The sequence below is a fragment of the Canis lupus genome, chromosome 21 (assembly GCF_048164855.1).
Source record: "Canis lupus baileyi chromosome 21, mCanLup2.hap1, whole genome shotgun sequence".
Lineage (NCBI taxonomy): Eukaryota > Metazoa > Chordata > Mammalia > Carnivora > Canidae > Canis > Canis lupus.
This window is the reverse complement of record NC_132858.1, coordinates 43,702,196-43,718,428: the sequence shown is the minus strand read 5'-3', so window position 1 is coordinate 43,718,428 and position 16,233 is coordinate 43,702,196. Positions and strand designations below refer to the sequence as shown.

The 16,233-nt window shown below is 44.6% G+C and overlaps 1 protein-coding gene and 1 long non-coding RNA gene across 2 annotated transcripts in view; one reads left to right on the top strand and one right to left on the bottom strand.

The window, feature by feature from the left end:
* Positions 1 to 4,633, bottom strand: part of DLD (dihydrolipoamide dehydrogenase) — a 31,145-nt gene extending 26,512 nt beyond the window's left edge. Inside the window, exons 1-2 of the mRNA XM_072791579.1 lie at positions 4,483 to 4,633; positions 2,782 to 2,860 (exon numbers count right to left, since the gene is read on the bottom strand). Of these exons, the coding sequence (XP_072647680.1) occupies positions 2,782 to 2,860; positions 4,483 to 4,521 (118 nt within the window). The 5' untranslated portion in view covers positions 4,522 to 4,633. The remainder of the gene's footprint in view (positions 1 to 2,781; positions 2,861 to 4,482) is intronic.
* Positions 4,634 to 4,726: 93 nt separating this feature from the next.
* LOC140613109 (uncharacterized) lies at positions 4,727 to 15,924 on the top strand. The gene is made up of 2 exons (XR_012014239.1): positions 4,727 to 5,062; positions 15,687 to 15,924. It is a non-coding gene; the product is annotated as an uncharacterized lncRNA (long non-coding RNA).
* The last annotated feature ends 309 nt before the right edge of the window (positions 15,925 to 16,233 follow it).

The following is a 16,233-nucleotide window of genomic DNA, read 5'->3' as shown; positions in this document are numbered from 1 at the left end:
AATATGTACTGAGGACCTACTGTACTTCTGTGGGCACTAAACAATCACAGTCCCTGCCCTAATGAAATGTAAATACCTGAGGAAAAGACAGCCATTAAATAAATACCTCAGGGGCACCTGAGTGGCTCAGCTGATTAAGTGTCTACTTCTCGAGGGATCCCTGGGTGGCTCAGCAGTTTAGTGTCTGCCTTGGCTCAGGAAGTGATCCTAGAATCCGGGGATCGAGTCCCACATCGGGCTCCCCGCATGGAGCCTGCTTCTCCCTCTGCCAGTGTCTCTGCCTCTCTCTCTGTCTCTCTCATGAGTAAATAAATAAAATCTTAAAAAAAAAAGTGTCTACCTCTTGATTTCAGCTCAGGTCGTCTTAGGGCTGTGTGTTTTAAGCGTGGTGTCCCACTCCACATGGAGTTCAGAGTCTACTTGATCGGCTCCGCCCCCCTCCCCCCTTCTTGCATGCTTGCACACACTCTCCAAAATAAATAAAATCCTTAAAAAAAATACTTCAGATAAGTATAAATATGAACACACAATGCTTGTTACTTCACCCAATCAAAGCCTTTGCATACTGTATTAACATGGCTACTAAGGGATTTATAATTTATTCAATATCAAGGATTCACTAAACCATTTGACTCATGAGCCCTTAGTTACTATCATTCCATTAAAATCTAAGATCCTGCTCAAAGACTACCCAGCAATAGAAGACACTGCATAAATCTTTGTTGATCAATCCAATCCCAAAGGTGAAGAATTAGCCACAACATCTTTAACTGCATATTTTGGAAATGAAAATCTAGCATTTCTCCTGTTGCTTTAGTTAACGAGTGCTCTTCCCATTTAACAAACTGTATGCCGAGTATATCCCAATAAAACTCAAAAAGAAAAAAAAAAAGAGTATAATGTATAATGGCGGGGGGCACCCTGGGTGACTCAGTTAGGCCTCTCAGACTCTTGCTTTCAACTCAGGTCATGATCTCGATGTCATGAAATCGAGCTCCATGTCAGGCTCGGCACTCAGTGCAGAGTCTGCTTCAGAATCTCTCTCCCTCTTCGTCTCTCAAATAAATTTAAAAAAAAATTTCCTTTGTAAACAAATATGAAACATTAAAAAAAAGGGGAGGGGGTATAATGGATCCAATTTTTTACCCCACCATCACATTAGTATTTTTCAAAGGATTTCTTGCCCTTTTCAAAGCTAGGTAATCATTCACTGTTGGTCACTGGTGACAGTAATCGTCCTACTACTCTTTCTTCTGGGAATAAAATATCCCAGATGATACTAGTTTGACAGCCATTAAGGTACAAGATAAAATTATTTCAGAAAATGCAGGGAGACTACTGGTCACAGTTTCTCCTAGCTGATGGTTTCTACAAAGAAGTTTTGAGATACCACATGCTACTTTAGTTATAATCCTACGGGTGATTCCAGTAAATTTCAAAACAGATGATTTCAAATAATTAATCCTCTTGGTACTGGGAGGTCAAAATACCTTACTACAAGTTCATTAATTTCCTGTTTTAAAAAACAAAATATATATCCTTTATAGAAACTTCAAAATTATTTTCAAAGAAGCAGAATAAAATACCCACATTTCACAGCTTCCATTCAGGGTACATCCTCCTAGTCTTCAAAACCTATTTTTCACAAGCCCATCAAAATTTTCAATCAGGGGATCCCTGGGTGGCGCAGCGGTTTGGCGCCTGCCTTTGGCCCAGGGCGCGATCCTGGAGACCCGGGATCGAATCCCACGTCGGGCTCCCGGTGCACGGAGCCTGCTTCTCCCTCTGCCTGTGTCTCTGCCTCTCTCTCTCTGTGACTATCACAAATAAATAAAAATTAAAAAAAAATTTAAAAAAAAAATTTTCAATCAGGATGTCTAAAGAGTCATCTCAGATTCTAAACAGCGTCAAACAACCAACACGCTCAATCTTACCTAGTGGACAGAATTAACTTTTTTTTTTTTAAAGATTTTATTTATTTATTCATGAGAGACACAGAGAGAGGCAGAGACAGGCAGAGGGAGAAGCAGGTTCCCTGCAGGGAGCCCGATGCAGGACTTGATCCCAGGACTGGGACACACCCTAGCCGAAGGCAGATGCTCAATCCTGAGCCACCCAGGCGTTCCCAGAATTAACTTTTTTAATGTAAACGTTAAAATTACTTCCTGCTCAAAACCCTTCAGTGGTTTTCCATCACTCTTGGGAGTAAAATCCAAACTCCTTCACCTGACTTCCACAGCCCGCCATGATGTGATCCCTGCCTACCTCTCTGATCTCACATCCATGGGTGTCCTCTCCAGCCACACCAGCCTTCTTGCGATGCCTTAAACCTGATAAGCTAATTCTCACCTCAGACCCGTAACACTGCTGTTTTCCTCTGCCTGAAATAATCTCAATTCCTCTCTTCACCAAGACATCACCTCCTTAGAAAAGCCCTGATACCCTACCTACAATACTTTTTTCCTCCCAATTACCTGCTTTTTAATTTTCAATCACTACACAAAATACTTACCTGTTACTTGAGGATTGTTTGGTTTTTTTTGTTTGTTTTTTTGAGGTTGTTGTTTTTACCACTGGACTGTCAGTTCCGAGAGCAGGGCTTTGCCCAGTTCACCACCTAGACACACTAGGTGCTCAATAAACACTTAAGTGAATAATAGACATAAGAACAAATGAATTCTATGACAAATTATTATTACTCTAATAATCACTTGCTTTTACATGTAAACACAAAGGAACTGTGAACTAATCTAAGGAAAAACTATTTGAGTAAGTACTCACTTGGTTGATCTGCGTAAGTTCTCAGAGGCACTGCAGAAACTGCCTGTAAGCCATGAGATATTCGACTGAAATGGCCTCTCTGGAAAAAAGAAAATGTCATGTAAAATACGAATTCAAAACAGGACTACTGAAGGCCAATGAAAACGTAATGACTTGGAGCAAATGTGTCAAGCACTTATTTATATATCTCCCATTGCTCCACAGAGATTATGTATCAATTTCTCCTCTTTCGTAAGAGTAATTATTTAGATTTTCAACCTCCGCTCACCACAGCTGTTCGTTATGAATATTCAACGAACCATCTCATATAAATATGGGCTAAAGGCCAATAAAAAAGTGTTATTCAGTGGTGTTACGGTTTCTTACATTTTCAGAAAGCATGGCTAATTTTTGGTGCCAGGGATCATTTTAATGTCACAACGAATGCTCTTTAGGTTCCAACTTAAGTCCTCGATAATCTTTACTATTGCAATCCTCCGCTTCTAATTCTTGTTTCCGACCTCAAACTACCAGGTACAAAATCTCTGAAGATGCTCCTGAACGGTTTAATTAGGAACAGAAAACCAGAGAAGGTAACTTAGGAAAATGCACTGTTACTGACGCTCGAGAGCTACTATGGTTTCACAAAGTGCATCATAATCCCAACCGTTTATATCAACCGTCCACTCTTTCCTAAGAACCGTAAAGCAGGAAGAAACAAAGCAAAACAGCTCTTATCACGGTAGGAATATGGGAGGCAGTGACGAAACCCACGCTCAGGTAGCAACCTTCTCTTGTCCAAGGCAACTCGAGGCACCTGAGATCAGGACAGCGGGCCAAAGAGGAGCGGACACAACGTCAGTCCTACCTTCTAGCCCCCCAGCTCTGCCTCTGCCTAGAAGAAAGCCTCCTCCCGGGGTTACGCTAACTCTCAGGTACACGGATTACCCGTCTCAGGGTCAAGGACGAGTTTGATCACTCACGGTCACCTTTAAGGTCTCCATCACTGGAGTGAGGACCCAGCCACGATCCCACCTACGTACAACCGGGCTGTATTCGGCACGTAGGCGAAAAGTGAAAGCTTGGGGATCCCTGGCGGGCGGAGGGGGGTGGGGGGGCTCGGCGGTTTAGCGCCTGCCTTCGGCCCAGGGCGTGATCCTGGAGACCCAGGATCGAGTCCCACGTCCAGCTCACTGCATGGAGTCTGCTTCTCCCTCTGCCTGTGTCTCTGCCTCTCTATGTCTATCATGAATGAATAAATCTTTAAAAGAAAAGAAAAGCAAAAGCTGGCCCTAACGAGGTGTTGCAACGGAAAAAAGGAGGCGGCGGCGGCAACGGTGGCTTGCAGCTGCGAACAATGAAGAGGCCTCTGGGGAGTTCCTAGGGCCACCTGTCGGAGCTGACCGCGTCCGGTGCTCCCAGGGGCGGCCCCCAGGTGACCTGCCCGCTGCCGCCACTCTGGGGCTTGGGACCAGGATCGGGAGGAGGGATGGGAAGACCCAGAGCGGGCGGCTGCGGGGCTGGACTTCCTCGGCCAACCGGGAGGCCGGTGCGTGACCCGCAGGCTCCCAGCCCGCGGGGCGCCTCCGCTCCCGCCGCCGCCCGGGCCCGAGTCCCGCAGGGGCGGGGCCGCGCGCGGGTGGTCCCGGCCGGACGGCCCGCGTCCCGGGCGCCGCCAGCGGGCCCCCGGGCTGCGCACGACGCCTCCCGGGCGGGCCTCACCTTGGCCAGGGAGCAGTACACGCGACTCCAGCTCTGCATCTCGCCGCCCCGCTTCCCCCTCCGCCGACGCCTCCCCGTCCGCTAAGCGCCTCCGCCGTCTCGCCAAGGTCTCCCCGCCCTGCGCATGCACGAGCGCCGCTGACGTCACGGGCCGGGGAGCAGCGCGATTGGCCCGCGCGCTCGGGGCGCACGCGACGGGGGGCGTTCCCGGCAGGCGCGGAGTCGTGCACTGTCGTAAGGGGCGTGGTGCTTTCCGGCGGCGGGGGCTGGCGGTGCCGTTCTCCCGGTGGCACCGAGCCGCGGGCTTGTAACGTGATCTCGGCGTACTTGAGGGCGGGGTGGGGCGGCCGGGCGTTCGCGGCGTGCCGGCTGCGGAAAGTGAGCTCGGCGGGCGCTTCGCGGGCGTCCTCCCGCTTCGCCGCAAGCGCGTGAGCCGTTACGAGCGGCGCCAGCTCCCGGGGGAGGCCCTGAGAGGTGGATTCCGCCGAGGAAGCACGACGGCTTGGTCACCTTCCCCCCAAAGCAAATGCTGCGTGAGGGACGGGTCCGCAGGCGTGGCGTCACCAGCGACCGCCTCTGAGTAAGAGAACTGGCCAGACGCGGAAAACGCGCTGTCTCCTCCGTTAGAGCGAAGTGGGGTGCGAGGGGCGACGGGCGGGGTGGAAGGCCTCCCGCAGAGACCCGGGGAGAGTCCTCGTCGTCGACACCGAGCACCGAGGCCTAAGGTCCGACGGCACTCGCTTTGCGGGAACCGGACACTGCGGATAAAACTTCATTCCACGTTTCTTGAGGTTTCCCCGCGGGGCAGTGTGCTGGGCTCTGTGGGTTACACGTAGTGAGAAGGGAGCCCGTAGCCACCTGCGCTCAGCCTGCGGGGAGAAGACACGGATGATGCCTCGTGTTTGTTGAAGAGGCTGCAACTTGTCACCCAGAGTCGTCCTTTTTTCTCTACGTAGCGTTTTGGCCATTTTCGTGGCTTTGGCACCTGCCTTCATACACTGGTAGCCCCCAGATCCCTAGGTCCAGTCTGTACTTCTCTCCCCGACTCTAATACCATATATTCTTTTACTTTTATTTATTTATTTATTCATGAGAGACACACAGAGAGAGGGCAGAGGGAGAAGCACGCTGCACGCAGGGAGCCCGATGCGGGACCCCATCCCCGGTCCCCAGGATCAGGCCCTGAGCCGAAGGCAGGTGCTAAACCAGCTGAGCCACAGGGGCTGCCCTAATTCCATATTTTTTAAAAGATTTTTAAAACTTCATTCATAAGAGACACAGGCAGAGAGAGAAGCAGGTTCCATGCAGGGAGCTCGATGTGGGACTCGATCCTGGGACTCCAGGGTCACAGCCTGAGCCGGAGGCAGGTGCTAAACCAGCTGAGCCACCCGGGCTGCCCTAATTCCATATTTTTAATTGTCTACTGAGCACATCCAGCTGGGTGACCCTGCCAGCACCTCCGTTTCAACTATCCAATATTTTATTTAAAAAAAAAAACAAAACGTATTTTTCTCCTTCATATCTGTGACTTGACGATACCTCCAAATAGCCAGTCATCCCTAGTAAAAATTGTGTAGCCATTCTCAAATCCTGCCTGTAGCCCATTACCTAATGGGTCACCGGTTCAATTGACCGCCCCTAGAAGCAGGCCCAGAGACAAGCATTTGAGTGCAATCAGTTTGTCTGAGAGGTGATCCAAGCAAGCATCAGTAGGGAATGAAAAAGGGATGGTAAGTATTTCAGATACATTGAGTATCAGATTACCACTGAAAAAGTGGTGCTCAGACTCGCTGGAAACCTCTGGGAGATAACGTAGAACGTGCTTCAGAGTCATCCTACTCAAAATACACCCAGCAGGCTTCCATCAGTCGTTAGCTGAGGACAGCAGCTGGGACGTTTAATTCCCTGGCCCTTCTGGCTCGTCCCATACGTGAGCTGAATGAGCCACAGCCGCCAGAGAAGTCTTGGGCAAAGTCTCTGGTGCCTGCAATAAGAAGGCTTATAAATGAGCTTGCAGAGGAAAGGTGAGTACTAAAAAGATACAGGTGAGGCGCCAATAAGAGCAGCTATATTCCCCAAATTCCATCAACTCTGAATATGAGAGTGAGAGAAACATGGAGGACGGCTCCCCAGATTTCCAGCTTGGATGACTGGGTAGCAAGCGAAACCAATACAGAAACAGGCAACACAGAAAAAAGAATGGCTTTGGGGAGAAGATAACGAGTCAAGTTCTTTGAATTTGAGATGCCGGCTAGACAGCCCATTTGAGATCTTCAATAGTTACTGGAAACACAGTCTAGAACTTAGAAACTCTAGGCATGGATATGAAAGTTTGCTGGCCTGTGGATGGTGATGGACACTTAGATACATTCTCAAAGGTAACCCTTTAGAGGGAGCTTCTGAGGGATAGTGAGAAGGAGCTGTCACAGAGATGATTTACACTAAATACGGTGCCCAGCACGAGGCAAGTCCCAATTACTATTTGTTGAATTACTCTTCTTTGAGCATTGTGGCCCTCTAGAAGAGGCTGTTGCACAAGTAGAATCCCATGAATAATGCCACTCTCCTCTAAACTGCCTCAAAGGCAGAACTGGTGATTACTACACAGTGGGATTTAAGGGATCCTTAACTGGCCCTTGTCCTAAAATAGTTCTGCTCCACCCAACCGCTACCCTAATTCCTGGCCTGAAAGTTTCCCATTAAGGGATTCATTTCTATTGTTCCTTTTCCAAACATTCTCTGTTAGAATAAGTTCTTGGTTGCTGGCTACAATTCTCCCCTTAGGGAAAAGAGAGTAAGGGAATCAACATCTGTTGGGCAGATGTCCTAAACCCTGCGCTAGAGGCTTTCCATCATTTCTCCACTTAATTTTCCCCCCAGACCTTCAGACTGGTTTATCAGTGGACCTTCCAAATGGTTGGCAAAAGAAATAGGATCCTCAAGTGGTTGGAGGGATTATTCTGGAACCTTCCCCTACTGAGCAGACCTGGGATGAGGTGGGGGAGGGATATAGCAGAGTGGATGACAAGTGAACATCCAGTGAAAGGCATAGGCAGAAAAAGAGGAGCCCAAATGGATGATAAGTCCAAGACTTTGAGTCTTGGCCATTCACCTTGAGTAGCAACCAATGCAATAAGTAGTAACAACTCTAATAATAACCTGAATTGTCCTTATGGTCCACAAGCTCTCTTTATGCATCCTCTTCTTCACTGATTTAATAATCACTGAGGGTCCACTCTGTGCTGGGTGGTTGTACTAAACGCTGGGGAAGCAACCCAGAACAAAACCCAGAACCAGTTTACCTCCTAGTGGGGATATAGCATCCACTACATACCATTGTTATAAAACAGAGGAGTGTAATTATGAGAAGTGCTACAGTAATCTAAGGATTTGAACTAGTTGGACAAGTTGGAGACAGATGTCAATCCTGATAAAGTGATACTTGAGCTAAGATCCAAACAACGAGAAGCATTCCTGGCAGCCTTACCGTCATGCTCGTTTGACTGATAGGAGAGAATGTTGTGAAGGGAACTGGGCTGACAATGAGGGGACCTAAGTTCTGGATGTAACTGCTCTTCACTTTCTGTATTATTTAGTGTATGTTGTCTCTTGGGACCTTGGTTTCCCAAACTTTAAAATGGGGGCTACAGGATCCCTTCTAGCTATAAAGCTGTTCCACTGAGTTGCTAAGAATTGGCTTATAGGGAAACACGGAATAGTCACAGAAGCTATCTGTAGTAGAGGTTTCTTACTTTGGTGTTGTTTATTGGAATCCCCTTTTTACGTTTGAAGGACCACAGTGTGAGACCAGACTCCACTAGGAAGCCCAAGTGGCCACCCCTGTCTCTCCTCGGCCCCTAGCAGGTACAGCAGGCACAGAACCTAAGCCAGTCCAATGCTCCCACCAGGACTTGGGTCAAAAGTCATGGCACAATGACACTGACAATTTGGGATTCACTGCTGGCAGCTGCCGTGACTCCAGTGTCAGTGGTCGGTAGTGGCAATGGCAGTGTCCCGTTCAGAGCCTTCCTGTGGAAAATCTCATTTGGAGCCATCTAGCTCCCTGGCTTCTCAAAACTCTACATTGGTTCTGTGGCTCTCAGCCTGCCCATAAATTCCTCTTTGCAAAAATGAACCAGAGATTATTTCTGAGATTACTTACAACCCAGACTCAAGATTGGGACACTACCGCATATTGAAAAACTACTGTGTGCCACACACTTCAAATGAACCATTTTTTTTTAATCTTATAGCACTGCAAAACAAGTATTATTAACCTCAGTTTTTAGGGAAGGTAACAGAAGCTCAGAGCTTTTAAATAATGAAGCTAACGTCCTGCAATCAATAAATGACAAACTCCAGTGTGCTCTTGCTCACCCAGTTCTATGCTACATCCATTCGTGCCAGACACCATACTAATTGGTAAGGAACAGAGTTCCTTAGTGCTTTCTTTCCCCATTTGTGAGACTAACCAACTCAAATTGTCTCAGAGTCACTGCCACACAGCCCTCTCCTTTGGAGATTTTGTGATTTTATTGAGGAAATAACTGTGTTTCATTTAGTAATCATCTTTTCCCCCTAATTTTATTTACTTAGATGATGCTTAAACAGCAACCACCAAATTTTATCAGACTGCTACTCTAAGCCCTCATGGTTGATTGAGTAGGAAATAATGAGTTGCAGGGTAGTTAGCAGGGGCAGGGTAGGTACCTGGAAAATAATTGGGTCTAAAGCTGCTATACCACCTGCCCAGAAGGGGGCAGTGTTCTCTCATGTCCTTCACTCGGCCCTTGTTCTGAAAAAGCTGGAAACTCCAAAAACGGAAGATGTACGTGGTGGGATAGGACTGGAGGGGTTGACCATTAATGCTTCAAAATGATCCTAAACAGGAAGATACTAGGGCACTGGTGTGCGGAATCAATAAAGCAACAAGCACCAAGTGTTGTGTGCACCTAACAAGGTACAGAATTTTGCGCAGGACACTGAAAGGAAGGCAGGCACATTATTAAAATTTCCCCAATCTCGGGAAGCTCACAGTCTGGTTGAGGAGATCAGGCAATGTCCTTACTCGAAAGTCACTTTCTCTGCAAGGTCTGTCCTGACTCCCGAATAAGTAACCAGCTCTGCCTTTCGCCCTCTTTTCTCCTCCCTGCTCTCACTTCATTTTTTTCCATGGCACTAACCATCTTCCAGCACACCGTGGAATTATTTTCTGTTCATTTTGTAAAGCTTTCTGCTGCCACAAGGATCTAAGCTCCCTGAGGGCTAAGATTTCTATCTGTTTCGTTCACTGATAGATCCGCAAAGCCTAGTATGGTGACTTGCACATAATAGGCACTCCAAAAGCATTACGGAATACATGAAAGGAAGCAGAAGAAAAAAGAGCTACAGGGATGTGGAGGTAGAAAGATCACAACGGGTGAGGACCCGAGGGAAATCTTCATGCAAGATATTACTTCAACTGGTCTTTGAAGGTGGGTGGGATATTGACAGAGTGGAGAGGAAAAGCAAGTAGAACATGATTTCTTAGGCATGGAGATATCCGGGCAAATAGGAAAAAATGGTAGGAAAGCATAGTAATTTACGGTGTGGTGGAGAGCACACACGCTTTCAGGTCATGAATCCTATAATTCATTTTGCTTGTGCCCTTGGACAAATTTGCTAATCTCTCTGTTTCCTTGACTGTGAAATAGAATTGAAGATAGTTAAAAGGATTTTAAAAAAAACTTCAATAATGCACCTGGCACATAGTAGGTCCTTAGAATGGGAAATTACTATCACACTGGTGTCACATGCTGGGGTACTTATCAAGCCAGTCTGTTGAATTCACATTCAAAATACATTTGGAGTCAATTGACTTGAGTGTCTGCAGGTCCATTTTCCATAAAAGGGATTAAGGTGGTGGTTATGAAGTGTGAATCTTGAAGGATCTGTAAGAGTGGCTATATGACGCATTTTACCGTGTATGAGATTCCGAAACACACACACTAGCACCGGTCTACATAAGCAAGCCCGACATCGTAGCATTAGTGTCATTATTTCAGACAATAAAGAAAAGATCCCTGCTTTTGAGACATGAAGGAGTTACTTGTCTAAGCCCAAAGATCTACAAAGTAATTTAGGCAGAACTCCTATCCAGGGTTCCTGGTCCCAAGCCCATTACTGTTTTCATTAAGGGATTTTCTACTTGTAACCATGGTTTTGGATTTGAACCACACAATTATATTGTTGACCTGTTCAACCAGTTGAAAAATTTCTGATGCTTCTCCACTCTGTAGCTGCCTAGACATCATCCTTTCTCCCTCTCCTGCTCTTCCTCTTTCTGTGGCTCTCTGTTTCTGTCCGTTTCTCTCTTGCTGAGAGTAAGATAACAATAATTGGAGTGTATCTCTCAAAGCCACTTTCTGCCAGCTTATGGAGTATTTCCTCTTCACAGTCTTCGTTCTCACAGAATTTAAACCCCTTCAAGTGGAAATGGTACTTGAAGAGAGATGAGTTGGAAATACCCTTTGCTTTATTTTATGTGACATATTTGATTTAACTTTTCCAATTGAGTTCATCCTAGCCATTAAGAAATTGAAAGAAAGGAACACCGGGGTGGCTCAGTGGTTGAGCATCTGCCTTCGGCTCTTGTTGTGATCCCATCAGAGTTCCTCGTTGGGCTTCCCCAGGGGATCCTGCTTCTCCCTCTGCCTGTGTCTCTGCCTCTCTCTGTGTGCCTCTCATGAGTGAATGAATGAATGAATGAATGAAATCTTTAAAAAAAAAAAAAGACATTGAAAGAAAAAGAATGCAAATAACCAAACACTTAAATAAATACCTGTTGAGGTTAGGTTTTGCTATATGCGAGGATTAACAGAGCTAGAAATAATGGAGGAGAAAATTGTGGTGGCGTGTTAGAAAATTTATTAAGCAGGGAGGAACTAGCCCTTGTTCTTGACAAGGAGGAGGGACAGAGGGACAGGAGGGACAGAGGAATGGGTTAATGAATGAACTTGATGTAATGGGATTAGATGAGCAGTGTCTGTGGGAGATGTAACTACTGTGGAAATATAGCCATCCCTGTGATTAAGCAGGTTTTCTGATACACGAAAGAATGTAATCATCATCTGTACAAATTAGGCATTTTTTGGATTACTGTCCACAGGCCAAATAGGTATTTTCTTCCTTTGTTTACTAGACCCAAGATGAAAGATGCTCAGTCACATCTCAGCCATTCATTCTTTCTGCATCTCTTAAAGAATTGCAAATTTTCCCTGTGCTGATGGTGTTCACTTTATCATTTTTCTGACAAAATGATTCTTAGTTGTTAAGCCAAAACATGCTCCCATGTAACATTTTTCTGGAAACATGTGCAGCCAATTATTTAAGTTCATCTTTTTTTAAAAAAAGACAATAGGGGATCCCTGGGTGGCACAGCGGTTTGGCGCCTGCCTTTGGCCCAGGGCGCGATCCTGGAGACCTGGGATCGAATCCCACGTCGGGCTCCCGGTGCATGGAGCCTGCTTCTCCCTCCGCCTGTGTCTCTGCCTCTCTCTCTCTGTGTGTGTGACTATCATAAATAAATAAAAATTTAAAAAAATAATAAAAAATTAAAAAGACAATAACTTTCTCCTAAAAATGCCAAAGTTATATCCCATGGTACCAAATTAATCGACAAATCAAGCAGTAGCCATGGTATGTCTGACACTGTATATACAATGCCATGAGAAACAGAAAACCTTGTTACTCTTTTTAATTTCCATGAGAAATTTTCAGCACATATAAAATAAACATTGCATAATGAATCCCATTTATCCATCACCAGCTTCAACAATTATCAGCTCATCACCAATATTTTTTCATGTAGATCACCACCCACTTTTTTATCCTGTTTTATTAATTTATTCATCCATCCATTTATTTTTTTATCTATCTATGAGAGGGGATAGCACACATGCACAGGAGCACAGGGAAGGGGCAGAGGGAGAAAAAGAATCTCAAGCAGGCTCCATTCTCAGCTCAGAGTTGGACATGGGGCTGGATCTCATGACCCTGAGATCATGACCCGAGCCAAAATCAAGATATGAATACTTAACCAACTAAGCCACCCAGGGACCCCTCCCCTGTTTCACTTTTAAAGTAAAACCCAGTGATAACATTATTTCATTCTGCAACAATTTCAATATGTATCTCTAAAAGATAAAGATTTTCCATATAGATAACACAGGTTTTAAGAGGGTAGAAATCTGTGTACTGCAATTAGGGAAAAAAAAAGTCATCTTGGTAAATGTAAGTATGAGAATCCATAATACAAACTATTAAGGCTTTCCGTGCTTTGGCATGAATGGGAATTCCAAAGGAAAGTTATCTCAAGGTACAGTTGAAGAGATGTGTTGCTGGAAATGTCAAGTGCTCACAAACGACCCAAACCTGTCCTGTTGTTTATGTGGCTGCTATACATGTTATAACCAACAGGTGGCAGCAACATGCAAGCAGAATTAAATATTAAGCCTAACCTTGATCTAACAAGAAACAACATTGACTTCCATTATTAATTGCTAAAATATATTTCAGAAAATCACTCAGTACTCCCACCACTGCAAATATGATTTGGGGAACACAGAAGAAAGAAAAGAGCCAAAAAAAAAAAAAAAAAAGCCTGTAGGACAGTGTCTCTCAAAAGTTCATTTCAGAGATACTCCCCCCCCACCCCCACACACATCATCACTTGGAAGCCTTGCTAAAATGCTAATTTTAGAAACTTAGTGTAAAGTATGTGAAAACATTTCATTATTAATATTTTATATTGATTAAGTGATAATAGTTTGGATATGCTGGGTTAAATAAAATACATTAAGTTTCATTTCTTCTGTTTCTTTTGACTATTAAAAGTGTGGATACTAACATTTAAAATTTCATGTGCGGGATCCCTGGGTGGCGCAGCGGTTTGGCGCCTGCCTTTGGCCCAGGGCGCGATTCTGGAGACCCGGGATCGAATCCCACGTCGGGCTCCCGGTGCATGGAGCCTGCTTCTCCCTCTGCCTGTGTCTCTGCCTCTCTCTCTCTCACTGTGTGCCTATCATAAATAAATAAAAATTTTAAAAAAAAATTTCATGTGAAAAATAAAATTTTTTTTTGAATATTTTATTTTATTTTATTTATTTTTTTAATTTATTTTTTATTGTTCAATTTACTAACATACAGAATAACCCCCAGTGCCGTCACCCATTCACTCCCACCCCCCGCCCTCCTCCCCTTCTACCACCCCTAGTTCGTTTCCCAGAGTTAGCAGTCTTTACGTTCTGTCTCCCTTTCTGATATTTCCCACACATTTCTTCTCCCTTCCCTTATATTCCCTTTCACTATTATTTATATTCCCCAAATGAATGAGAACATATAATGTTTGTCCTTCTCCGACTGACTTACTTCACTCAGCATAATACCCTCCAGTTCCATCCACGTTGAAGCAAATGGTGGGTATTTGTCGTTTCTAATAGCTGAGTAATATTCCATCGTATACATAAACCACATCTTCTTTATCCATTCATCTTTCGTTGGACACCGAGGCTCCTTCCACAGTTTGGCTATCATGGCCATTGCTGCTATAAACATCGGGGTGCAGGTGTCCCTGCGTTTCATTGCATTTGTATCTTTGGGGTAAATCCCCAACAGTGCAATTGCTGGGTCGTAGGGCAGGTATATTTTTAACTGTTTGAGGAACCTCCACACAGTTTTCCAGAGTGGCTGCACCAGTTCACATTCCCACCAACAGTGTAAGAGGGTTCCCTTTTCTCCGCATCCTCTCCAACATTTGTTGTTTCCTGCCTTCTTAATTTGCCCCATTCTCACTGGTGTGAGGTGGTATCTCATTGTGGTTTTGATTTGTATTTCCCTGATGGCAAGTGATGCAGAGCATTTTCTCATATGCATGTTGGCCATGTCTATGTCTTCCTCTGTGAGATTTCTGTTCATGTCTTTTGCCCATTTCATGATTGGATTGTTTGTTTCTTTGGTGTTGAGTTTAATAAGTTCTTTATAGATCTTGGAAACTAGCCCTTTATCTGATATGTCATTTGCAAATATCTTCTCCCATTCTGTAGGTTGTCTTTGAGTTTTGTGGACTGTATCCTTTGCTGTGCAAAAGCTTCTTATCTTGATGAAGTCCCAATAGTTCATTTTTGCTTTTGTTTCTTTTGCCTTCGTGGATGTATCTTGCAAGAAGTTACTATGGCCGAGTTCAAAAAGGGTGTTGCCTGTGTTCTTCTCTAGGATTTTGATGGAATCTTGTCTCACATTTAGATCTTTCATCCATTTTGAGTTTATCTTTGTGTATGGTGAAAGAGAGTGGTCTAGTTTCATTCTTCTGCATGTGGAAGTGGACCCTGAACTTTATGGTCAACTAATATTTGATAAAGGAGGAAAGACTATCCATTGGAAGAAAGACAGTCTCTTCAATAAATGGTGCTGGGAAAAATAAAATTTCATATGTGGCTTACATCCGTGTTTTACATTTGTGACTCCCATTATATATTTTTGGGACATCTCTGCCCCAAAGGCTAGAAATGCAGCATATGACTCAAGCCTGGTATTCAGCATGACATACTGCCGTGGAATATGTCACACTGATTAGAACCACAGTGATTGGTTCAGGGATTTAGAACACACTTAGAAAGTAAAACACACACTTGTTCCTTCTAAATGTCCAGTTAGGTAGATACAAGAACCAGAGATATTCCAACTATCTTGCTTCCATGCAAGTCCTACTAGGGACTAATAGCCAATAAAAGGAAAAAAAAATATTTTGGTATTTTTTTTTTTGTCTTGGATGAAGCTATGCCTGTACTTAGTTCGAGGGACTTCTCAGTTACAGAAGTTAATACATTCCCTTTTTTGCTTACACCAGTTTGGGTTGGAAGTTCTATCACTTGAAACAGAAAAATTCCTAATTGTTACACCTCTGTATTTGACACTAATAATCTTTAACAGCAAATTTCAGCCAAAAAGAGGTAGAAACCATAACTCAAAAATTGAAAACCGAGTGGTAAGGAAATCTAAGGAAAAACGTAAACAGGACATTTTGTGGCTAAAAGAAAGGTCAGGGTCTACTCAAAAGGAGCAACGGGTGAAGAAGAATAGGTTTTCTGTTTGCTTGGGGTCTATTTTATTTGTTTTGGTTTGAGAACTGGGATATCCTCATGTTTCTTTGTTTCCCTGGCTTTCAGGTCAACAAGAACAAGGAGACTTCTCCCATCCCTCTCTTAGGAGTGTCACCTTAAAGGATGCCTGTGGCTCAGTGGTTGGGCATCTCTCTTTGGCTCAGGTCATCATCCCGGAGTTCTGGGATAGAGTCCCATGTTGGGCTCCCCACAGGAAGCCTACTTTTCCCTCTGCCTGTGTCTCTGCCTCTCTCTGTGTGTCTCTCATGAATAAATAAATAAATAAAATCCTTTAAAAAAAAAAGTGTCACCTTAAAACCTGGGCTTTCCTCACTTTAGAAGACCTCTTGGCATAACCCAAGCAACAATTGGTGCATGCTTGAGGTGGAGAAAAAAGGGAGATTGAGGAAATTGTGAAAATACACAACCAAATGGCTAATGATTGACTAGAGGTAAAGGGTAAAAGAGAGGAAGATGACAATAATCTTCAGTTTCCTGACTTGGAACAGTTGGTGGTTTGTGGTGATGGTTTCCCTCTACTAGGAAGCATGGGAGGAAGAGCAGATATGATGGAAGGATGAGAGGCTAGACATGCTCATTCGTCTCCAAGAAC